Source organism: Pinus tabuliformis, chromosome 3_1 (genome assembly GCF_031772625.1).
Source record: "Pinus tabuliformis cultivar Carrire ecotype Pingquan chromosome 3_1, CPIR1, whole genome shotgun sequence".
Lineage (NCBI taxonomy): Eukaryota > Viridiplantae > Streptophyta > Pinopsida > Pinales > Pinaceae > Pinus > Pinus tabuliformis.
Window position 1 is genome coordinate 168,824,003 of NC_142301.1, and position 25,083 is coordinate 168,849,085.

A 25,083-nucleotide genomic window follows, 5' to 3' on the forward strand; every position below is an offset into this window, starting at 1 on the left:
TGTTTCCCCTTCGTGTGTGCAGGTATCTATTCGCGGAGATCGCGGAAGATTGTGACCAGCCAAAGCGGAGGAGCGAAGGCAACATCTCTTCGTCAAACGACAGCGCAGGAATCCAAGTAGGTGCTCTTTACCTCTTGTTTAATTGTAACTAGGAACATGCGTAGCAGCATTGTGTGATTGTTGCTAGACCCTTGCTGGGCTAGTAGGGATCGCCTCTATCCGTAGAGGGGATTTACCTCTCCAACACCATGCCTAGACGATGCACCATCGAAGTACATATACCAAACTTTATCCTTGAGATCCTTAATCTTATCATCGGGAGGAATTATGAAATTAGACATGATGGCATAGTTCCCAATGTCAGATTGCTCTTTAATTATCTCGTTGTGAGGTCTCTTAGGATCTTTGACATGAAATTTTCTTTCGGGCTCTCTATTTAGTCTTACAAAACCATCACCCCTAGGAGAAGGAATCATAGCATACGACCAATTCATTTGAATACTTCCTCCTAGATCAAAGGCCCACTTTCTGGATAAAAGCATACCCCAGGCATCAGGTACATCCACAACAACAATATCCATGACAATCATGATGTCTAGGTAAACTGATAGATGAACTTGCAAATCTTTGATCAAACCATGCACTTCAATGTTCTTAGAATCCATGGCACATATGTTATTGTAGGGTCTAGAAACTCTTAAGTTAAGTTGTTCCATGACCCTTTTAGCCATTACACAAGCTAATGCACCAGAATCCAACATGCAATTATTCAATTTATATCCATTAACTAACAAGGTGATAAAGAAAGGCTGGTGATCTTTGTTATCTGCATCTAAGCTTTGCAAATATATGGGAGCATCATGATAGTCAACTTCTCGAGTCTTCTGTTGAGAAGTATTTACTTGAGGACCTTGAATAGCTTTTAGTAACTTGTCTCTTTGTGAAGGGATTTTAGCAATCTTGGAGACAGGAACCCAGATTTTTGCATTGTTAAACCAACTTCCTAAATTGACATCTAATCCAGGGTTAAAAGTTCAAGGGGGAACTTGATTCCCACTTTGATCTTTATCCCTTCTCTGGTAGGTCAAACCTTTATCTCTAGCAATTTCCAAGATTTGCTTGGGAGAGGGTTTTTCACCATATAACCTAGCCAAAATGTCATCTTCATTTTCAAGGCTATTTATACTAAAAGTTGATGAAGGATTCATAACGTCACAACTCTTTTCCTTGACCTCTATCCAATCATCCATAGACAAAGGAAACTTGTTACCTACTACATTTATTTGATCACCTGCCCCAAACATCCCATTATCTAAAATTCTTCTAACAATGGGACAAGTGGCCTCTTCATGAAGAGCATCGCAAACCCGACAGTAAGGAGGAGCATTATCAACCAAATTAGTTAGCGGATTAGGAGGTCTTTGCTCACTAGATTGACCCTTCTTTTGCCAATTGTTATTTCTATTATTATTATTTCGAGGTTGAAAATTTTGCGTTTGCGCTCTTTCCATTTGGATCAACCTATTCTGCAAAGTAGCTATCTCCTTATTATGATTAATTTCCATGGTTTCAATCTTTTGAAGCAATTTGAGAACAAGTTCGCTTTCAGGTTCTTGAACTGCTTTTCCTTTAGGTTCCTTTAGTTTCGTAGCAGCCCTATCAAAACCTGGGATCTCAGACTTCCCAGATGTTGCCTTGTCCTTTTCAAGCTCTATAGCCAAGGCTTGGCAATCTCTATAATCATTAAGCCTAGCACGCCTTAATTCATAAGATGGCTCAGGACTAAAGGCATCAATGTAAAAATCTTGGAGAGATTTATCTGTAGGTTTATAGTCTTGAGGTAATTCTCTAACAATACCATTAAAACTTTTATTAAATTCTTCAATAGTTTCATTCTCTCTCTTTTTTATTATGCTAATAGCTTTTACGAGGTGTCTTCCTTCTCTCTTATCTCCATATTTTTCTTTAAATGCATTAATGATCGATTCTAAGGAATCAAATGAATTCTGAGGCTTTTCAGTAAACCATTCATGAGCATCGCCCCCCAAGGTTAAAATAAAAAGAGTCATTCTAACATCTTCATGATCGAAATCAGGAGACCTTGCGTACTTAGCCATCCATATACTAAAATCTCTCAGATGCGAATTTGCACTAATCGCATTATCTCCCTGAAAGCTAGGCAACTTATCTATCCCAACTGATGGAAGAGCATTGGGATACCCTGGAATGTTAGAAAAATTGCAAGGGGCATACATATCCATGATGTCGTGCCCAACTAGTCTAGTAAAAAGCAAATGGATATCAGAGAGGGCTTCTTGTCCAAGGTTAACAAGAAGTGTACGAGAAGAGAGTTTGTGTAATCATACCCTGAGAGCCTTTTCAGGATCAGGAGCAGGATTGCACAGACTGCTTGGATGTCTTCTAGTATACACTCTTGAAGATAATATATGAAGTGGGGTCGCCACCTGGACAAGAAGTCAAACACGAAAAAGCTCGAAATGAAAGAACCAAGGACAGAAAAACTCTGTCCCCGGCAACAGCGCCAAAAAATGTTGTCGCACGAATTGTCACGACAACGCTCAGACCAGGGGCTGTCACCCTGATCCCCGATCTCTTCGTTTAAGCCTGTCTCCCGCGGCTAAGGGGGGTAGACCCTATAGGAAAATGGATGACCAACTTTGAACCAGTTGGGTTGGGAGACACGGAGGAACAAGCACTAAATTGATTTTTATTAAGTTAATAGACCAGTGCCTTATGAAATGAATGATGAAACGGTTATTTATCAAATGCTGCAAAGATACGAGCTCATCGACAATCATTTACCATCAAACAAAGCTTAACTTTTTACCAAATGTGAGATAATCAATAAATGCAGCAATTAAAATTTCAAAAAATAAAGCGCATAAAATGCTAACCAGAGATCACATTCATATAGTTAATCTTCAAATGAACATTAAAGCATGTTAAACATTAATTCCGGCATCAAAATTTTAGCCTCAGCAGAAAAGATAAAACATAGCAAATTCCTGAGCCAAGACTCGCAAAGAATTTCCAGAAATATTTTTTTTTTTTCAAATGAAAATGAACTTTAAATCCAAAAATTGAACTAAACTAAAAAGGGAACCTTTAACTTCTAACAAAATTAAATCTAAACTAAAATAATTCAAAACCTAAACTCTAAGAAAAGAAAAAAAAATTAAAGTTTTATAACTTTATGATTTTGTAATTTTTTATATTTTTTTTAAAACAAAAGTTAAAGTTAAAATGGTGTAAACCTAAAACTAAATCCAAAAATAATCTAGAGCCTTTACAAACTAAGCTAACCCTAAAGGCATCTAATTCTAATATCAAAAGCTAATCAAAAAATTTCAAACCTAAAATATAGATACATATATAACCTAAGTAAAAAGGAAAAAATGAAATTCAATATATATCAAAATCTAAAAATCTAAAAGCAAATCGCAATTTTATTTTAATTTTTATAAAGCCAAAACCAATTGAAAAAAAAAAAAATCTATGCTAATCCCTAACCATATCACAAAGAAAAAATGAAAATCGAAACCTAAGCTATCGTTATCTTACCATACGAACGTTTATCCAACGTGATTCTTGCGTATTTAAAAAAAAACAATGAAATCAATTTACCGCTTTGCTGCACGTTAGCGACGTTGGAGATTGCTGGAGCAGATCTTCTTCCAAGAAGCCGAGGAGGGGAATCGATACTTGTTTATCGTGTTATGCAGGTTACGCGGAATGACTGCGTGCGGTGAGAAGCTGGAGCAAAGGCTGTGGGTTTCTGAACGGGTTTGATGGCAGACAGCGCAGGAGGAGATGAGTACGCAGGGGATTTGCAGGGTTTACACGCAGGCTTCGTTAGCAAAATTTCGAGGAGAGCTTAACGCATGGACAATGGGTTTTATATTTTTATTTGCAGATGTGAGAAGTCGATGGTGGAGCGAGGGGCAGGCAGCGGATGAGGCTACACTTATGTGAGGAGCAGCAGATAATGGAGGACGCAAGGAAAAAATCGATTTTTTGTGGGTGTTTTGAGTTTTTTTTTATCTTGCTGTGCGTGAGGAATGGTGGAGGTTTGATGCATGAGGATTCGATTCTGAGTAGGCAGCAACATGGAGATGGAACGGATTGCCCAGATTGCCCAGAAAAACCATTGAAGCTCTCCACAAAATCAATATTTGAAATTCCCTGCTCCAAATTTGCCTGATAAAACCCTGAAAATTTCTCAAAACTTGAACTTGTAATCCTGCAAAAGAAAAGAAAGCCCAAAAATGATATGTGCATAAAACAAAATTAAAACCCTAGATCAGCTAAACAGCATTTACAACTTTTGACTCTTAAACAGCCAGATTTATCAATAATCAGCAGTAATATTATCAAAATTCCAGATTTACTATGAAAAACTTCAGAAATCTCTCATGCAATTCAGAAAAACAAACTTAAATGATAAACCCAGGATCGAAACTGGCTGGGCTCTGCAAGAGAATGCTTGCGGGAGTTGGTTGGTTCAGCCGAGAACTTCCCCAAACGCCCACTGATCTTCTTCAATAAGGGTTTCCTGCACAGCTCACTTCAACCATCAATAAAGAGAGAAAAACAGTACTAGATCTCAGATGCAATGGAGATACCTGCCATTATTTCAGAAATTCTAATACCATTCAAACCCTAGCAAGTGAACAAGATACCTATGTTCAGCAATACTCTACAATAAGTTGTTACTAATGGTTGAAAATGAAAATATGCAGAAAATAAAACAGCTCACAACACTTCAAGAGAGTAACACCAGCAAGATTTCAACCCCAAAGTCTTTCTTTATTAGCACCAGAAAAAGTTTACAGGAGAGCTTTCTTCAGCACAAAACTCACAGATCGAATGATCTCAAATGACCCCTAGCACCCTATTTAAAGGAAAAATTCCCAACAGCTAGTTTGAGTGATCCACATCAAAATGATCTCGACCGTCGATGAGGATCAAGATATCTCTTAATCTCATCTGTCGAATTTTTAATGCATTAAAAAATTGAAATTTTGCATTTATTTACTCAAAATATTATTATTTTATTATTTTTTAAGTTTTTATTTTATTTAATTTTTTTTTTATTATTTTTTCAATGTTTTAATTTTTTAATTTATTTTTAAATGGATCCTCGAACTTAGCCTTTGAAAAAATCACCTAGGACCTCGGACTTAGGACTTATGAGGGGATTAAAACATTTTCTAACCCTCAAGACACTTTACATCATGACTTTTACAACTTTACATCTCAAGGGGGAAAACCCATTTGACATAGACCCTCATAAACCACCCAATTCTGCGACACAACTATAATCTAGCAAATTAACACACTAGGATTCTCCTAAGATTCTAATGACAAAATTCATTCCGGCTTTGGGGTTAGGCTGAAGGAAAACTCTGCCGATCATGGATCAGCGAGACAAAAAACCTTCCAGAATGTAGATTATCACTAGAAAATTAGGTCCACCTAGGCAATTTACATACATGACTCATATTTGCTAAGATTATTTACAATTCACACATGCAGACTGGGTTTACAACATAATATGATCAAGTCGACAATGACTGTCAAATGGCACGGACATGTCAATCAAGCGCTATCCCTTTTGCGAAGAAAAGGGGGGGTACTTGCCATGGGAAGTTGACACGTAGTGGTCAACACATATATTTGGTAACTTTTAATAAATAAATAAAAGTCATGTCATCACTTAATTGCAAATAGAATGGTTAGAATGTTCTATCTCATGAGCATGAATGAAGAAGAAGGAACTCTTCCTTATGAATGACACATGAAGGCATCAAACAATATGCCTTGAACTCTTCTACATTATGACATCATATGACCTCATATGAGGTGGTGGACAACAATTGTCTTTACGCAAGCAGAGTTATGTATAGATATCCCGAGGAAGCAGTATGTGAAGAAGTTAAAAGAGAGTTCGTGAAGATGTGTCTATAGGTACAGAGATAGTATGGATTGGCTATGACATCTCCATGAAGAAATTATGAAGACTCTAACAAGTATGATGAAGAAGGAGAACTTAGTTAATGGAATCCTTAGATATGGATTTATATAGAAAAGGATGTTGATGATGCAGAAGTGTTGACACCTAATCTTTATGATTGGGGAATTTGTAAATAAATAAATCAGGAACGTGAACAGTCATCAGAAGATGAACTGAACAATCACTCCTAATGTATATAACAATAACCTACCTATGGAATAATCAGACGAATCAGTTTTTTCTGCCTTTGGAGAGTTACTGCCTGGCCTGACATGGTATCAGAGCCAGTCCTAAAAATAGTTGTAACTCCCTTCATTTTTGCCACTGCCTCTGTCCTGAGCGCTGCTCTGCCTCCATTGCATTGCATTCACCTGATTACTCTGTCCTATCTGACTGTTCTGCTCTCTGACATGCTGCGACTGTTCGACCTGCCGGATTCTGGTGAGCTGGTTCCGTTGCAAACTCACCTCTGTCCATAACGCGCTACCTTTCCACCGCTGCCTCTGCTGCAAACTCATCTGCTATCCATTTCCTGTTGAATGCTCATTGGAATATTCGTGGTGAAAGTGTCCGTTGGCTTTGCAGCTAACGAAAACATCGCGGAGGGCGCTCTGAAGAGAAGCCAAGGGCGCAGAATGTTTTCAATGGAATTTTATCAAGGGAAAACTAGTCGTCTTCTCGGCCTCCTCGGTGTTCTTTTCGTCATCTGATTTTTGGTTTACAGCAGATACAACAAGCCTTCTATGCTTTAAACGTAGAGGAGGGTGCCCGTTCCTATTGCAATTCCAGATAGGCAAATGCTCCGGGCAAGCATCTCTTCATAATTTCTGTACGACTGCTGCTTTTCCAATTTCATCTGTTCATGAAATTTGGCTATGAAAGCATCCGCCAATTTGTCAACCTCCTCCTCCCTCAACAATATACTGTTGTCTTCATCAATTCTCTGCAAATAACACGACACCGAATCCGGGTCTGCAGTTGTATCGACTGAAAAATTACTGTTGTACTGCTGACGACGATGAAACCAAGTTTCAGACATTACGGCAACGGCGCCCGAGCATCTTAAGGCATTCTTCTGCACTGTCAGCTACGATTTATTCTGCGCTCATCTCTGATTTGTGGATAGTGATAGTCTACTCTAAATACGTGGTATTAACGTTTGAATATTGAATGCGCAGTGGTATTATCGTTTTATTGAATGCGCAGTCGTATTAACGTTTGAATGCCTTTGCATTATTAATGTTTGAATGCTTGAATGCGTTTGCATTATTAACGTCGTTTTAAAGCTGAATCCGCTCACTATATTCGAGTATTGAATGTGTATTAAAGCTGAGCGCATCCGGGGAAAACACTGTGAGTATTAACGCTGAGCACTGTGGGTGTATATATATATATTGTCCAAGTTTGTGGTCCAGAGTATATATATATATATATTGAATGGTTTTCTTGCTTAAAAGAAAATAAAAGGGGAGGTGATATGGAAAGGGGAGGATATTTTATAAATTTTGGAGACATTTGAAGAAAACTTAGTGCACAAAGAATTTGAAATCTGTTGCCCTTTTGAGTACAATTTCACTGTATATCAGCAGAAGTTTTTTTTTACCAGCAGAAGTTTTTTATCAGCAGAAGTTTTTTTTTATCAGCAGAAGTATTTTTTACAGAATGCATTCAATCATCTCTATGGTAGGAATAGTTCTCATTGGCAAGGAGAACTATCCTGAATGGTCCCGGATGATAAAACACACCCTCATCTTCAATGAGTTGTGGAAAGGAGTGTGTGTCGGAGAAGGAGACAATGACCCAGTACAGCCTACCTCAGAGAAAGAACTCGTCATATGGGAAAACAAAAACAACAAAGCTTATGCATTAATCGCAACATCTGTAAATGAAGAGGTGAGTCGCCATATTTCATCATATTCAACTGCCTTTGAAGCCTTACAAAAGCTGAAAGAACTCTATGACTCACATTCTGCACTTGAAGTTGTTCAGCTCATGATTAAACTCTTCACTCTTGAACTGAAAAATAATGATCATCTTGCTCTTGCATCTGAAGTAAAATCTAAAATGCATGATATCAAATCCACTAAGGTTGAGTTGGATATCCCTCTTATTGCTTTTCTCAAGGCACTCTATCCTACTTACTCCAATTATCTTGAGTCTTTACAAACAAATGGAAATCTTAAAGATATAACCTTTGACTCTCTTGTGAAAAAGTTTGTTGAAAGAGAGAAAGCCTTTGGAAAGAAGACAGTCCCTGAATCTTCTGAAGAGATTGTTTGCCTTGCTCATAAAGAAAAGCATCCTGCTCAAGATTCTACAAGAGGAAGAGGTGGACGCAGAGGAAGAGGAAGATACTTCAGAGGCAGGGGCGGCAGACATTCTCAAGGAGAAAAGGCAGATCTGCATTGCATTCGCTGCAAACGAAATGGATCACATGATGCTTTTACATGCAAGCTACCATGGGACAAAATTGAGCAGAAAAGAAACCAACAGAAAGGTAAAACTGATGATACAGACAAAGGTAAAGCACCTGAATCCGCTCACTATATTGAGGCACAATGTAACATTGGAGTAAATGAAGAATTGTTTAATGCTTCACTTGCCTCTTCAAAAAATGATTGGTTGCTTGATTCGGGAGCAACCTGTCACATGACTCATTGAAAAGATTTTTTTGAAGATTTCACTGACAATGTTGATGGAGCAGTATACTTTGCAGATCAGTCAAAAATCAAGCCATCAGGGCTTGGCACAATCAGGCTTAAACTGCCTGGTCTTCCAGACTTTCTTCTGGATCATGTTCTATATCTCCCACAGCTCAAGAGAAACTTGTTGTCCTTGGTCCACATCCGCCAGCAAGGTCACTCCATTCATATGTTTGATGGCAAGCTTGAGGTAAGAAAAGAATCTGACCACTCACTTGTCATGAGGGGAATAGAAGAAGAAAGACTTCTCAAACTGCAAGGAACCTTTGCTCATGCACAACATTTCTCATATATTTCTCATCATGAAGAAGGTACACTTCCATCAAGTTTATTATGGCATGCTAGATTTGGACATTTAAAATATGACAGTCTCCGCTTATTGAAGAAAAAAGGTGTTGCTGGTTTGCCTACAATTCCTAGGAAACATAAGCAATGTGATGCTTGCATTCTAGGAAAGCATAGCAAACAATCTTTTCATGATTCACATTCAAGAGCACATAGGAAGCTTGAACTCATTCATTCAGATTTATGTGGTCCAATGCCTATTCCTTCTGCAAATGGAAATAAATATATCATGACATTTATTGATGATTACACCAGAATGTGTTGGGTTTATTTATTGAAGAACACATCTGATGCTTTTCAAACATTCAAGAATTTCCATAAATGGATTGAAAATGATGTACAATCTCGTATTGGGTCTATTCGCACTGATAATGGAAAAGAATATACATCAAATGAATTTGAAAACTATCTTCACCAACATGGGATCAAACATCAAACAACTGTGCCTTATAATCACCAACAGAATGGTGTAGCTGAAAGAATGAATAGAACAATCTTGAATATGGTACGATCCATGCTTTTCTTGAAAAATGTAAAGATAATGTTTTGGGCTGATGTTGTTCTATGTGCTGCATATATAAAGAATAGATGTCCATCTAATGCTATAAGAAACAAGACTCCTTATGAATTGTGGTATGGACATGTTCCTTCGGTAAAACATCTCAGGATCTTTGGTTCCACCTGTTATGCTTTGATACCAAAGGTACATAGAAACAAACTTGGTGCTAGAAGTCGTAAGTGTATCTTCCTGGGGTATTCAAACACCTCTAAAGCATACCACCTCTATGATGAAGCAAATAAAAAGTTTGTTGTATCTAGAGATGTCATTTTTCTTGAATCATCCAAATCTGACAATGTTGTTGAGCGGCAACTTGATCGCTTGGATAGATTCGCAAAAACAAAATCATTTCAAGAATTTGATAATCAAATTCCACATCTTGAAGGGGGGATTCCTATACTAGATCAACAGGTGGAATCTTCTTCTGAAGAACAATCTCCTCTGCATGAAACTCCAACAACGGATGATGCTTTAAGTGATGTAATTGATAGAATTGGGAGACTCAATCTTGATTTAGTCCCAACTCAATCAACAGAGCAGCCTGGACCATCTCAGAAAGGTCCCCCAAAGTGGCTGACAAAGACACTTGAAAGTGTTCATCCTGATGAAATTGGAAAAACAGGAACCAGAAATTCAAACTGACAAAATGGAGGTGATGTAGATGACTCTAATTCACCTGTTGATATGGATGTTACTTATGATTGTGAATTGAACTTGTCTACAGATTTTGAACCAAATTCCTTCAAAGAAGTTGCTTCTCATGATGAATGGAAAGAAGCGATGCAAAAGGAGTATGATGCCCTCATAAAGAATGGCACTTGGAAGCTGGTTGATCCTCCATTTGGAACCAAACCAATTGGCTACAAGTGGGTCTACAAGAACAAGTACAAAGCTGATGGCTCACTTGACAAGCACAAAGCTACGCTTGTGGCAAAAGGTTTTGCACAGAAGGAAGGGGTCGATTATGAGGAAACTTTTGCCCCCACAGCAAAATGGGCCACCATCCGGACACTCCTTGCACTAGCAGCTCAGAACGGTTGGAAAGTCCATCAAATGGATGTAAAAACTGCATTCTTGAATGGAGATCTAAAAGAGAATGTTTTTATGTCCCAGCCTGAAGGATTTGTTGTGAAAGGACATGAACATAAAGTATGCAAACTTGTGAAGTCCTTGTATGGCCTCAAACAAGCACCGCGAGCCTGGTATGAAAAACTAACTGAGCATCTTCTGAAACTCAACTTCAATCATTTTGATCTTGATGATGCAACTTTATTTGTCAAGAAAGTTGGCAAAACAGTTGTGTATCTTGTGGTATATGTAGATGATCTTTTAATGACAAGGAACAATGAAAGCTGCATTGCATCCATAAAGAAGGAATTGGGGAAAAGTTTTGAAATGACTGATTTGGGCTATGTTCATTACTATCTTGGCATTGAAGTAACCCAACATCCAAAATCCATATTTCTTTCTCAAAAGAAATACATTGGAGATTTGTTAAACAGATTTGGCATGACAGAGTGCAACCCTCTTTCTACTCCAATGGAACAAAACTTAAAGCTCACATCTATTGAAGGAAAGGAATTTTAGGATGCAACAAAGTATAGACAGCTTGTAGGAAGTCTCATCTACCCCACTACTACCAGACCAAACATTTCATTTACTGTTGGAATCCTCTCCAGGTTCATGCAAAAGCCTTGTGAGGGACATTGGTCTGTTGCAAAAAGAGTTTTAAGGTACTTGAAGGGAACTCAAGACCTTGGAATCAAGTATACACGGGTGGACGACTTCAGCTTGATTGGATACTCTGATTCAGACTTCGATGGAGACAAAGAAACTGGGGTATCTACTTCAGGATATGCTATGAGTCTTGGATCAGGAGCTGTCTCCTGGAGATCACGCAAACAATCAGTTCCAGCAAATTCCACAACTGAAGCAGAATACGTGGCAGCAGCTGAAGCAACGAAAGAAATTGTGTGGCTCAGGAAAATTCTTGAAGATTTGCAGGTAAAACAAGTACAATCAACTCCACTCATGATTGATAACACCTCTGCAATAAAGTTGGCCAAGAATCCAAAGTTCCATGATCGAACAAAGCATATCAATACTAAATATCATCTGATTCGACATCATGTTGAGGCCAAAACAATCCATCTCCGTCATTGTTCCACAAATGAGCAAATTGCAGACATCTTGACCAAAGTACTTGGAAAGGAAAAGCTTGAACGATTCAGAATGATGCTTGGACTCACCAACATCCCTTCAGATTAAGGGGGGGGAATGTTGACACCTAATCTTCATGATTGGGGAATTTGTAAATAAATAAATCAGGAATGTGAACAGTCATCAAAAGATGAACTGAACAATCATTCCTAATGTATTTAACAATAACCTCCCTATGGAATAATCAGACGAATCAGTTTTTTCTGCCTTTGGAGAGTCACTGCCTGGCCTGACAAGAAGTAGATGTTATGACGAAAGGCCATAATAAACACGGAATTTTTGGTTTGATATTCACTTTTGATTTTTGAAAGAAAGCATCTGGTTGGATTGAAACAGGGATACCAACAAAAGGTTGTCAAAATTCACCTACAATTAGTATTGAATGAATTATTATGAGAAAAACATGACTTGGAATAGGTAGCAGTATGAAGGATAGCCAAATGATGACAAAGAAGGTCACTTTCCGATGAAATGAAGGATGACATGTCTAGCATTAATTGGTTCAACACTATGTCTCGTTGAAGGGTAGTGATGTAGAAAGATGGTCGAAGCCCTACAAAGAAGTTGCGAAAGAAGATAGCTCCCTGATGTAGAAGTTGAAATTTATTCATGACATGATGATGCAGAAAAGAGGAGCCCTACAAGCCCCTAAGAGTACTGTGATCTCACAGAAGAATACATTTTTTTTGTTGAAAAGCAAGTCCCTAGTTAAGAGGGAGCTTGGGGATATTCCTTTCATGTAAAGGAATGAGTAGATCCTCCCTAGTTGAGAAGGAGAGATAGACACATAATTCTTCTCTTCACATCATGTATAAAGAATGGAGGATTGGATAAGCATCTGAGACCAATACCAATACTCCTTCAGGATGAGGTAGGGCATCCAATAGGTAAGAGTAGACGAAGAGGAGATTCCTTGAGGATGGGTAAATCCAAGAAGGAAATGGTCCTAAAAGGACATATCTTGTGAACATCGGAATGGGGTATGTGCCTTGAAAGACAATGATGTAGGTGTCTATAAATCATTGTCTCCCCAGCATTGAGCTCTAATCTAGTGGAGAGATAGAGCTATTAGTCAAGTCCTTGCTATATGACAACGTTGGTTGATATGAAGAGATGCACTGATATAAGTTGGAAAGATAGCTTATGAGATGGCTTACCAATCCAACTCTTCTTATGAGGATTCTTCAATATGAGAATGTCCATGTACAATCAATGTATTATGAATACCTCCCTCATTAAGAAGGAGTGTTGGAATATGTAACTAGGTTCGGTCTTCATAATATTCTATGTACTATTGATTTTATGTATTTGATGTAAAAGAGAAAGAAAATTTATTATTATTATTTTATAGCATGGGTTTCATGCTCAAGGTCAATTTATTTGTAGGTCAAAGCACCCATTTTGTGCTTCTATGGTTTTGTCATAGAGTCAAGGAGTCAAAAGAGTCATTGTTGTATATAATAGACCCTATTGGGCATCTTGTATCAAGTCAAAAAAATTTATTTGAGTCAAAATTGTGTCAAAAGTCCCTCCAAGACCAAGTCAGCCTACAAGAGAACAAGTCGACCTCATGAAGGGTAATTTGACCTCTTTATAAGCCTATATATAAGAAGCAGTCGACCTGATTTGAAGGAGATCATCCAAGAAAGTTCAATCACTGGAAGAAGTAGAAGAGAAAGAAAGAAGAGCGAAGGACAAGACAAGGACTAGAAGACAACAAAATTTGAAGTTTTTGGGTCAATATCTCTCACATGTGCGAAGAGGAAGCTAGGGTTTCTACAGCTACATAGGACAAAATTTCAGATCTCCAAGGAAGGTCAAAATTCGTAATCAAAAGACAAGACATATCATCTATTTATTCAAGAAAGAAGAAGCAAGCCAAGTGAAGGAGTAAGGAGGCCTAAAATAACCTATCTATCCCACATGTGCGAAGTTGCAGTTGTTGCAGAAGGGCCAAAAAAGTTGCAGACCTGCAGTGAAGGACAAAATTGTTGTTGGGGTTGAAGTTGCAGAAAGTTGTTGGGGTCGAAGTTGTTAAAGTTGCTGGAAGGACAAAATTTGTTGCTCATCTACAAGGAAGCTTGACTTGGTCTTGGAGGGGTCTTTGTCTTGGGTCTACATGTCTTGGAATTCATCATTTGAAGATTCCATAAGAAGAGAATAATTCTTTTGGGTTTTCCTCTCTTGGAGAGGCTTTGGCTTTGGCTAACAGCCTATATCTTGTGTCCACTTGTTCTATTGATCTTCATGTTTTGGTAGTTGTTTGATGATATGCACACAATAACAATCAAGTGAAGAAGAAGCTAATTATGAATTCTACAAGTTGAAGTTAAAGAACATCGCAAGAAGTCATCAAAGTAAGAGATCTCATCTAATCTAGCTACTCTAGATTTCTCAACACCTTTAATTGAAACTTGGTGCTATCCCTCACTCTGTCTCTGGTGATCAAGACAATATTAAGGCATTCATTGAAAATCTACTGATCTTCCCGCTTTAGGTCAAAGACTGACTTCCTTCGACCAAAGGGGGTATCCCTGGAAGTATGATTCATCAAAACAGAATGTGACTTCTATAATGATATAAAATTCAATAAATGTAAGCCAGGATTCAATTCATAGTCATAAAATAAATTATTTGGTAAGGCACAGTGTATCAAACTCATCAAATTTGATATAGTTCACCAATAACTACAATGGAACCTTAATTTTCTGAGTTTAATCAATAAATTTAAGTATAATCTTTTGTCAAAAAGGATTATAAAAAACACCACCCGGCACTTTGATAATTCATAGAACAATGTAAGTTAATGTTAAGAGATAAAGAAAATCATAAAAATGAAAAATAGAGAAAATTAAAATTAACTAAAATTAAAGAAAACCACTTTCAAGTATATGAAAATATAACTACTTAATCAGAGACACAAACATATTATATCGCGTATCAAATATGCCATCAAGGATTTATTTTAATTAATTAATACTTCTCAAGTTTGCCTTTCAAATAGTGTCTATGTGAAAGTATGAAAACTTGAAATAACAAATCAAAAATCAGAGTAGATGAGTGTGTCAAATCAACAAATCTCTTCAAATATACCATATAATTAACAAAACAAAGACATAATGCATTATACTTCAATCGTTCTCAAACACATGAAAAATAAGGCCACACCATCATGATAGGACAAGTAAAACCAGCATGTGATTCCTACTTCCAAAAGTATAAGTTTCATACAATTATCTACCAACCCTTCTATGCACTCTTGTGCCTTTTAAAGCCTCCCTAGAGCAACTACCTCCCCAATTATATTTGTAATTAATTACAAGTGAAAAACATTTTACATGTAAAAATGGTCTCGTAAGTTGATTCCTTCACTTCTTCCACTCTATAAGCATCAAGATGGATGATAAATAATATATTGATCCAATCTAGAAATATTTCATATGGAGAAAGTAGAATTTTAGATCCCACTCAAAATCCAACAAGCTTTACAGTTTTTAGGATTTCAAGATTGGGGGGATTACAACATTCCCATTGGGTTTTGTCATGTACGAGGGTATGGAATTAGCATTTAATCAAGATGACCAAGCCCTCTAGGTAGCTTGACATTAGTAGCATTGATTGCTCAACTCCTCTACGATGATACTAGTAAAAGTGTACCCATCACTCAAAACGAAATCTCGATTTGAAATTTGAAGCTTCTTCTATCTTATTTTAATGATTAGAGGGCGATATTGATGATGAGGATCCCAATATAGGCAAATGATATTGATGATATATAGATATTTGTTGTAGCGTAAAAAAAAATTACACTAGAGGCCATATAGAGCCTCTTTGTTGATGTATTTTTGGTTCAAAGATGTGGAAGAAGCAAGGATAGAATGGCAAGAAGATGAGAAGGAATGTAAGATCATTCAACAACGACAGGAGGACACTGATGCAGTAGAATAATTTACATGGAAAAAAAGTATGTTATGATATAAATATCGCTTATACTTATGTAAGAATTCTCAACTTAAACAGAAGGTCCTAATGGAATTACACACTTCTCCTATAGGAGGACATTCAGGGCTTTTGAAGACATAACATAGCATAAAGACGATTTCTTTGGGGGAAGGTCTTAAAGCAAATGTGCAAAAATTTGTGGTAGAATGTGTGGTATGCCAACAAAATAAAGGAGAGACTATCAAGACCCCAGGGCTCCTTCAGCCATTAGCCATACCAAGCCAACGTTGGGAAGAAGTTTCAATGGATTTTACTATAGGTTTACCCAAATCTGAAGGAAAGAGTGTCATTATGGTAGTGGTATATCGAATGACAAAGTATGCTCACTTTTGCTCTCTTTCTCATCCTTTTAAAGCAAGTACTACAACAGAAGCATTAATGGAAACAATCCAAAAGCTACATGGAATACCAAAGCTTATTGTAAGTGATAGATGTTGATTTTCTAGGGCACAGACTAGAAATAATTTTTCTTCTACAAGATAACTACTTCCAATGATTAGTTAGCATTAATTCAACATAGCATTCATTCAAAATCATTTAGTTATATAGAAGAAAAATATCAACTATTAAACCATGAAAGAGCAGTAGAAAATAACCATGAAACCATGAGACAAGAGACATAGAAATTAGGCCTGAGGCCAGGGCAAAACCCACAAGGGGAAAACCCAAAAATTCTTCCTTATGAGAGAGAGAGAGAGAGAGAGAGAGAGATTCATCAATACATTAGAAACAACTTCAAGATAATAACCAAACCAATACCCAAGAACAAAATAGAATCCCAAACCCTTCTTCTGAAATTCAGCCCTCCTCTCCTTCTGAAATTCGCTAGATCGGAGATAGACAAGACAAATTCAATGTGCTAAATCAGGAGGAAGGCTCTCCTTTATATAGAATTCAAAAAGGGGTCGAGTGGGTGCCTCTTGGGGGCCCAACCGACCTAAATTAATAGGAGGCCAACTTGAATTATTTGAGGCAAAAAATTATATTTTTCCACATGATGAAAATACCGACCATGGCTACCATATTTCCAACAATAGAGATCCAATTTTCACTGGAAATTTTTGGACTAATTTATTTTCTTGTTTGGGTACTCAATTGGCTTACAGCGCATCTTACCATCCTCAATCTAATGGGCAAACTGAGATTGTGAATAAATGTTTAGAAGGATATCTATGTTGCTTTGCATCTGATAAACAGACAAAATGGGTCAAATGGTTGCCCTTGGCAAAATGGTGGTACAAAACATCCTTCCATACTTCATAAAAAATGTCACCATTTATGGCACTTTATGGATATCATCCTCCATCCATCACATCACCCTTGAAAGGGACTATAAAGACTCAAACAATAGAGGACCACATCCAACACCAACAAGAGGTTCTCAAACTATTGAAGGACAACTTGGTTATGGCACAAAATAGGATGAAACAATAAGCAGATCAACATCGCAGTGAAAGGGAATTTGAAGTGGGCAATTGCGTATTTGTGAGACTACAACCATATAAACAAATGTCCCTCAAGAAACAAAAGAAGGACAATAAATTATCTCCGAGGTGTTGCAGAGGATTGTAAGTATGGCCTACAAATTGGAGTTGCCTCCATCTTCATGTGTACATCCAGTCTTCCATGTTTCTTGCTGAAGCAAACGAAGTTCCTTCTTCAGATTAATTACTCCAAAAGACTTGGAATATAAAGATATCCATGAGGATACATATATTATATATTAAATGTGTGAATAAGAATGATACAATGAGAGTGACAGGCTTGCTTATATACCAAGCAGGTGTCTCTTTATGGAGAGTCATGTCTCATTTAGACATGACTCTTCAACCTAATTACTAATTAACTAATCATTATTTATGATTATTATCATTTACAGTGTTTTACATTATTTCCTATATAGTTATTCATAACACTTGCTTAAGAAGCTCAGCAGTGGTAAGATCCCAGTCCAAACACTTCTACCAGAGATTAATGAAAAGAGGAAAATAATACTAGAACCAGAGATAATTTTGGAAAAATGGGCTATGCAGCAAAGAAATCGAGGAATTATTGAGTACCTCATCAAATGGAAGAACCTACCAATGGAAGAAGTGACATGGCAAGATGAGTGTTTCATGCAGAAACACTCACAAACAGTTAAGTGTTGAGGACAACACTTCTTTGAAAGGGAGGAGCATGCTAAGCCCTATATAAGCCCCATGTTAATCCAAAAAACCCTTATTAAGCCCTAGATATTATTATGTAGGCTCAAACCCCTCGTGGTCCCATTTTATTATAATTGTATCATTTGTATCCTATATATATACTAAGGATACCTAGTCTTAGGATCATCAAAGATTGTCTTGTTCATTGTATTTATTCTATAAGAAAGTTTCCCCCTTGAAGTGGACTGTAATTATTTGTTTCTTATCAACTTTACAGCGCAAGGAGCATAACACAATTGAAGTTCCATCTTCACCTACCATGTGTGTGTTGATGTGAGTAGCATTGGAAGGTCTTCTACAATTGCTTGGTGTCTTAGCATGTGGAAGACATTATTTGCCTCTTCTAGTGATTTATGTCTTCTTTCCTAAGTTTAACTTAGGAAAAGTACAATAATTAAAGTCAATTAATTATTGTGGACTATTGGGTTATTTTCTAAGGATAAATAATTTAATTATTTAAGTGACTTAGAAATAATCTCAACCGTTGATCTTCAAGATGTTTCTAGAAGGAAGATTCAAGATGTTTCTAGAGGGGAGATTGGGGTTAGGGATTTGGACTCAATGAAGATTATAAATGGAGGCTAGCGATGGAGGTGAAGACACAACAAAGAGCACAAGTGTGTGAGCGAGTCATCATGAGAGAGAACGATTTTCTTCTCCGCACCATTGATTGATTGCAAATCATAGACTGATCATCAGCAATTACGCAGCTGTCAAAGTGATTCAGATTTGGAGAAATAGTGCCAGGTCTGTAGGCTGTTGGGTACAGATTTGAATGGCAGAATAATATATGAAATTGAAGGCAGTTTTTATGTAGAAAAGTGGTAAAAAAACAGCACTAGGATGAAAATTAGCAGCATGCAGCCCAATCAGCACCTACAGGAAGGACATTGAAGAAATTTTAAGCTCTACAGTGGGCAAACAGCCAGTATACTAGCAGACTCTGATGATTAGAAGAGGAAAAAGGAGTCAAACAGACAAGATGATTTGATCTGTATGATTATCATTAGCCATTGTCCTCGTTCTCTTAAACATTAGAGATTAATCTTATTCCTCTCTTCCTATATTTGCATGCGAACAGAATGATTCCTAGAGTCATCTCCTACAGCAGTTTGGTAGTGATGAAAGGAGGAAGGCTGCGCTATGTATAGGTGTAATGGTCGCCAAGAATACCCCAGCAGAACTTACTCCTTTTCCATCCAGAAAAACACCTGCCTGCTTTTCTGGATTTGGGAAAATCCTTGACCCAGAGAATTCACTGCTTTGCTTTATTGAAGAGTTCAATTGTATCTGGATTTCCCACTAAGGCATGCAACCTACTTTCCATTGGTAGTCATCTTATGCTTATTGTTATATGAGGAGGTCAATTTGATGTAAAAGAAGCTACAAAGAAATCCTTAAAAGCAACCTGAGGGAGGAGTAAACAGAAGAAAGGTTACAGTTGGCAGGCATCCACAGCCTTGACTTGGCAAGCTTTCTTTCCTTAATCCAAAAAACTTCTAGGGTGGGTTTCCTTTGAGGGGTTGAGAGTTCTGTGTGTACAGATCTGAGGGTTGGATAATTTCTTATCTGGAGACAGTATTGTAGCAGAGGAATTCTCTTCACTCTTCCATCCACCAGGAATGATGAATTACACCAGCAAAATTACAGAGCAAAACATTTAACTATAATGTAAATGAGACTCTCTGCTAATTTGATTATCAAACATAGATATTTATACATGTGAGGAGAGGTCTCAGGAATCCGCCATCTCCTATATTCTCTCAATCATCTCCAAAAATATCCCAACAGGGTTGAGAGTTCTGTATGTACAGATCTGAGGGTTGGATAATTTTTTATCTGGAAACAGTAATGTAGCAGAAGAATTCTCTTCACTCTTCCATCCACCATGCTTTGACCACCACCTCCACTGCAGGCAAGGAAACCAATGGCAGCCTGTCACCTATCACTCACCATGATCTCTTGGGTAATAAGTGGTCTGACATGGTTATGCTTTGAGATAGTTATCTAATAAGGCATGCAACCTACTTTCCATTGGGAGTCATCATATGCTTGTTGTTATATGAGGAGGTCAATTTGATGTAAAAGCAGCCACAAAGAAAGCCTTGAACGCAAGCTGAGGAGTAAGCAGAAGAAAGGTTACAGTTAGCAGGCATGCACAGCCTTGTCTACTTGGAAAGCCTGCTTTCCTTATCCAAAAAACTTATAAGGTGAGCTTGCTTTGAGGGTTGAGAGTTTTGTATATACAGATTTGAGGGTTGAATAATTCTTGATCTGGAGACAGAATTATAGGAGAAGAATTCTCTTCACTCTTCCATCCACCAGACTTTGACCACCACCTCCACAGCAGGCAAGGAAACCAATGGCAACCTGTCACCTATCACTCACCATGATCTCTTGGATAAGATGTGATCTGACACGGTTATGCTTTGTTGTACTTATCTAAGTTCATTGGCTGTGTTGATTTAATTGTTCTCGTAGCTAACATGTTTTCATGTGCATTTAGTATGAATTTCTTTCACTTAAAGCACACATTCTTTCGTACTTATTCATTTATTATCATTGCTATACATATCTCTGAAATCTGATCCCAACAAATTGGATTAATTAACTCACCCTTGCTCTTGACTGTTTATAGACAGCCTGAGAGTGAGTCTTTAGTGTGCTGATCTTCTTGGAATACATGCAGATTGTTAATTAGGTGGCAGAATACAGCCAAATGGGAAACTCCCCTAAGACTGAAATTATGAATAGTACCAGTCTGAAAGGACAGGCCTTCCTACTGAGACAAGGGTTGGTTTGCCTACAGTTGGGCAAATTTTCTTGTTCCGGTTTGTGTGATAACAATCCAACAGAATGTGCTTAATAGAATCTTTCAGGATCCAGCCACTCTAGACTCTACAATAGGAGGGAAGAAATAAACAGGCTCTAACAAGCATATGTAACTATTGAAAGTAAACAGAATATTACATGAACTGAAACTCAAAAAGAGTTCTATTATTACAGAAAGAGAGAAATTACACACAAGCCACAAGGCCACGTGCCTTTTAAACATACTGTAGTTTGTCTCCACATATTACACATACAACTAATAGACACTTGTCCTATGCCTTCTAACACTTGTTCACTTCAATTTGCCAGCATACAATTTTCCAACTAACATTTGTTGACACACAAGAAACACTTATGTTGGATGTTATAACCAACATTTTGATCACAGCAGCCTCTACGCTCCATCACTTCCTCAATGTCTCCTCACCATGGATCTAATACCATGTCAGTTTCTACACACACATGAGCTATGCACAGGTATGCACAGGTATAGACAGGTATGCACAGGTATAGACAGGTATGCACAGATATAGACAGGTATAGACAGGTATGCACATGAGCTAAGAGAGAATATATTGATTCATTATTGAGTGATACAAAATCTCACCAGAAAGTTGGAGAGAGAGTAGTTATGTAATGGAAGAAAACCTAATCTTTAAATGACTACATTTATTAACTAATGACTACGTTACTTTATTATAACGTTTGTAAGTAAGCCTCTATTAAGTGTCTAAAGTGTGACTAAGCCCTAATTATGACAATTATATCTAACAGTCGGGCAGGAAGAAGGCTATTATGTGGTTTATGATCTAGGCCAGATGCAAGACCTGGGCAATTGTGACTGCATAGATACCACTCACCTGTGGCTTCTCAGCCAACTGCAGCTTATTCATCTTCTGTGCTACATTGTAATAGGGTGGCAGACACCACCTTTTGCAAAGCCAATAAAAAGATTCTTTTTTGCCAGAGTAAATACATATGATGCTGCAGATAGAAAATAGACTAAGGATGATGCAAGGAGAAGTATGGTTAAAAACTTAAAGGATTAAAGGAAGTACCGACCCGACTTGTCCACCCATCAAATGAGCCAGCTAGGAGCACTTCAGTGGCAGAATTGGGCCACACAATACGAACAGCTCGCATAAGGCGTAGAACCTTTTGTGCCTCCTCCAGTTTTCTTTGTTTTTCTTCTATTGCCTTGCGAACCTCTCTATCAAGAATGTAAGCATCGTCATTTTATGTTTGTGATAGAAAACCCCAACAGAAATAATATGGAGTTCATGCATAGAAAAAGGTAAACATACAGAATTTCCATGGCCATCTTTCCTTCCATTGCAGCTAACTTGGCATGGGTGGAGCGAAGCTTAGCTCTCATCTTCATGATTTCAGTTTCTCGGAACTCTAGAGCATCTGAAGCTTTCTCGAACTCTTCTAAAAAGCTCTGTTTATCCTGCTACAGCACAAGCAGGCATTAATGAATAATAGCTACAGATATCTGCATATATCACGGATCAGTGATGCTGATGCACAGTCCGTAAATGAAAATGACTTCAGCACCACCAAAATTTAACAACACGCAATATAATTATGTTAAATAGCCAGATTATATTGTGGATGTAGCAATTACATTGTTGCTGAGGAAATAAGATGACCAAAAAAAATAAATGTATTTAGAGGAAACTTTTATATCTTTATTCAGAGAGAATATAAACATATTTCCAAGCTTTCCAAAATGCCTGATTAGTGATTACTGTTGGAAATACTGAGAGGGGAAGTGGGGGGGGCGTGAATGTCCAACAAGAAAATAAATTTATTAATGAAATTCATGAGGACTCCAATCCTCTTACAAACAATTAGGCTCCAACTTGTACAATAAAATTGTAACTCCTTCAAGGCTCCAACCCTGAATGAGGACTCCAATCCTCTTACAAACAATTAGGCTCCAACTTGTACAATAAAATTGTAACTCCTTCAAGGCTCCAACCCTGAATGAGGACTCCAATCCTCAAATATCAATCCAGGTTCCAACCTGATCTCAACGAGGTTCCAACCTCTTATGAGGACTCCAATCCTCAAAAATCAATCCAGGCTCCAACCTGGTTTCTTACAAGGCTCCAAACTCTTATGAGGACTCCAATCCTCTAGGGCTCCAACTCTGTCAATTTACTTCAATCCTTCAAGGTGGCTTCAATACTGCTTCAAAACTTCCAAAAGCTTCTTTAAGAAGTCTAGAAAGAGGTCTCCAACAACGCTTCAAGGATGTCTCCAATATAGCTCCAACAATGCTTCACACACTGCTCCAAAATCTATTTCAACAAATCTCTCCAAAGGGCTGCTCCATGATCTCTAACAGCTGCTCAAATGTTTTTGATCCAGGGTCATTCCAAAATACTTCAAAGGTTATTAAAGGTAACTACAAGGTCTACTTCAAGGCTTGTCTCAATCCATAGACTTCTTCATAATTTGCTTCAGGAGCTACTTCAAAGTGTGCTTTAATGAAAGCTTCGTCACTCCTCAAAGCCTGTTCAAACAATTCTCCAAGTCTCCTACAATAAAGCTGAGAAAAATCTTTAAATAAACCTCTCTAATGTCGGCTCAAGGAGTGCTACAATGTCTGTTCAAATTTGCTTCAAGAAGCTGCTCCAAGAGGTCTTCAATAATTCTCCAAAGCAGCTCAAAGGATCTCCAAACTCAGCTCAAAAACAATTCCAAACTCTGCTTCAAAATATGCAAAAGGACTACTTTGATGGTCTTCAAAACTGATGTCAAGGAGTGTGACAAGCCTATCCACAAGAACCCGGGTACACCACTGAAAATATCTTTCAGAAAGACGAGTTCTGGACTGAGCCTTGTACCTTTATAGTCCAAGGAAAGAGACCAAAATACAGTCTTGAAATTTCCTCAGGCCCGAATCCTTCTACAGGTCCGAAACTTGTTTTTACAGAGGCCGAAGTCTGTACCAGATGTGCTCTAGTTGCAGGGCCGTACCTGATCCAAAAAGGCCTGATGTCTGCTCCCAAGAGGGGCCAAGACCTGCTCCCAAATGTATCCCAAGAAGCCACGAAAATCACAGAGAAAACCTTAAACCAAAAATCCTGAAAAGATCCACGTCTTGCTCTCTTGATCAGCTCTGAGGTTCACGAGTTATGAACCATTTTTTCTTCTACCTCAGGTTTGTATATCTTCTTTTTTCCTTCGCTGAATTGGATTTCCAAATGGGAAGACGAGCTTCTAATTTATAGTGTTCAAACCTTACCTGAATCGTTGGTTCTTTTGGGAGGAGGGAGCCGACTTGTGGCTTTCGAAGTTTACCTGTCAATTGAAGCTGACTAGAATAATTGTAGGATCCTATTTAAATTGAAAATTCCAACAGATGGGTATCGAATCTCAACGTGGAGCTCCAGCAACTGTGATGCCAATGATGAACAGGTCTGATGTGATGTCAAGTAAGCAGGAAATAAATTTTTCCAACCATGAGCGTTCCCATCACTTAGCAATCCATGCCTCTCAAAGTAGTTGATAACGCCTGTTTAGTCCTGCATTGCCAGTTGGCTGGTTTGTATGTCCTCTAGACTTTTCATTACTTTGCAACTGGATTTTATGGGGTGCAAACCCATCCATAGTTTCGTCTAACAAGGACGGGAGGGAGAACTTTAGTTCATCATTACTAGTGTACCCTTTCCTCAGTACATTTGATGCACTTCTTCCAAGTTGGATATGGCTGCTTACATCTCCAATCTTCTCTATAACAGATGCTGCAGGAGGTGGAGAGTATCGAATGGAAGGAGCAGACAACAGAGAACTGTAGGTTGAATCTTCCTCGCCCTGCAAACACTGCTCCAAGGGCATCAACAAAACCACTGATAACACAGCTCCATGATTTCTCAGATGTTGAACAGCCTAAACATGTTGACTTATAGGGTTGCTGCTCAACATCTACAGAATGGGCATGATAAACCCATCCATTTTGAAACACATGAAGAGTGGGCAGAATGATTACAAACAGTGATGGGAATCCTACTAATATGTTGATCAAACCTCTCAAGGCAAAACAGGCATATAGGGAATTCTTCATCTTTGTAAATCGCCCATTCTCCCTTTGACATCAATGACAATTCTTCCTAACAATTACATCCCTAAGAATAGTAAGAAACATGGGTGTAATATACAGCGATAGATTCT

At 37.9% G+C, this 25,083-nt stretch overlaps 1 protein-coding gene across 1 annotated transcript in view; it reads right to left on the bottom strand.

Annotated features, from left to right (window-relative positions):
* Positions 1 to 24,750, bottom strand: part of LOC149186326 (protein PTST homolog 2, chloroplastic-like) — a 100,775-nt gene extending 76,025 nt beyond the window's left edge. The window contains exons 1-4 of the mRNA XM_089409302.1: positions 24,426 to 24,750; positions 24,158 to 24,249; positions 22,206 to 22,351; positions 21,964 to 22,111 (exon numbers count right to left, since the gene is read on the bottom strand). Of these exons, the coding sequence (XP_089265428.1) occupies positions 21,964 to 22,111; positions 22,206 to 22,351; positions 24,158 to 24,249; positions 24,426 to 24,750 (711 nt within the window). The remainder of the gene's footprint in view (positions 1 to 21,963; positions 22,112 to 22,205; positions 22,352 to 24,157; positions 24,250 to 24,425) is intronic.
* Between the last annotated feature and the right edge of the window lie 333 nt (positions 24,751 to 25,083).